The 612-nt window shown below is 41.0% G+C and overlaps 2 protein-coding genes across 2 annotated transcripts in view; both read left to right on the plus strand.

The window, feature by feature from the left end:
* Positions 1-10, plus strand: part of LOC119582263 — a 3,649-nt gene extending 3,639 nt beyond the window's left edge. Inside the window, exon 5 of the mRNA XM_037930483.1 lies at positions 7-10. Coding sequence (XP_037786411.1) covers positions 7-10 — 4 coding nt within the window. The remainder of the gene's footprint in view (positions 1-6) is intronic.
* LOC119581832 (chromatin modification-related protein eaf-1-like) overlaps positions 7-612 on the plus strand; it is a gene marked incomplete in the record, with an annotated part of 47,859 nt that continues 47,253 nt past the window's right edge. Inside the window, 2 exon segments of the mRNA XM_037929973.1 lie at positions 7-42; positions 185-588. Of these exon segments, the coding sequence (XP_037785901.1) occupies positions 27-42; positions 185-588 (420 nt within the window).

A 612-nucleotide genomic window follows, 5' to 3' on the forward strand; every position in this document is an offset into this window, starting at 1 on the left:
CCTCAGATAAAAGTGATTCTGAAGACATGGTGTCTGACATTGGTGAGTGGATTTAAGGAAAGTGATCTTAGTGGACCTCAGTGATATATGCAGATTGAGTTTGTTTAAAAAAATACATCATAAATAAAGATTGCCCTTTTTAATGTGTTCTTCTTTTTATGATAATAATTTTATTAATTCACAGGTTCTCCACTATCTGATAAAAATAAAAGCCCAGAAATCCCTAAAACAAGACCTCCCTCCTCTGCAGAAATTACCGAATTGCTCAATGCAAATGTCAACATTACCCAAAGCACAACTGCAGCTAATGCCAACTCTTGCACTGGCAGAGCTGCAGTCATAAACAGAGGTGATCAAGCTTCTTCCAGTGATGATGCTGACACGGGAGCAGATAACACATTGCCAAATGACATTACCACCACCATTGCCAACCAAAACACTGGTGCCTTTGGCTGCCTCCCATGCAACCAAGAACTTCCTGAAGAGAAGGAGTCAGACAAGCAACCAGTCCAAGCCATCAAAGTAATCAAAGTTGCCAGTGCTGCCACGTTTGGCAAGAACAGAGAATTAGAGCCTATTGATCAGCAGGTGAGGACTAATGTTCTTGGCTTT

This window comes from Penaeus monodon, chromosome 15 (assembly GCF_015228065.2).
Source record: "Penaeus monodon isolate SGIC_2016 chromosome 15, NSTDA_Pmon_1, whole genome shotgun sequence".
Lineage (NCBI taxonomy): Eukaryota > Metazoa > Arthropoda > Malacostraca > Decapoda > Penaeidae > Penaeus > Penaeus monodon.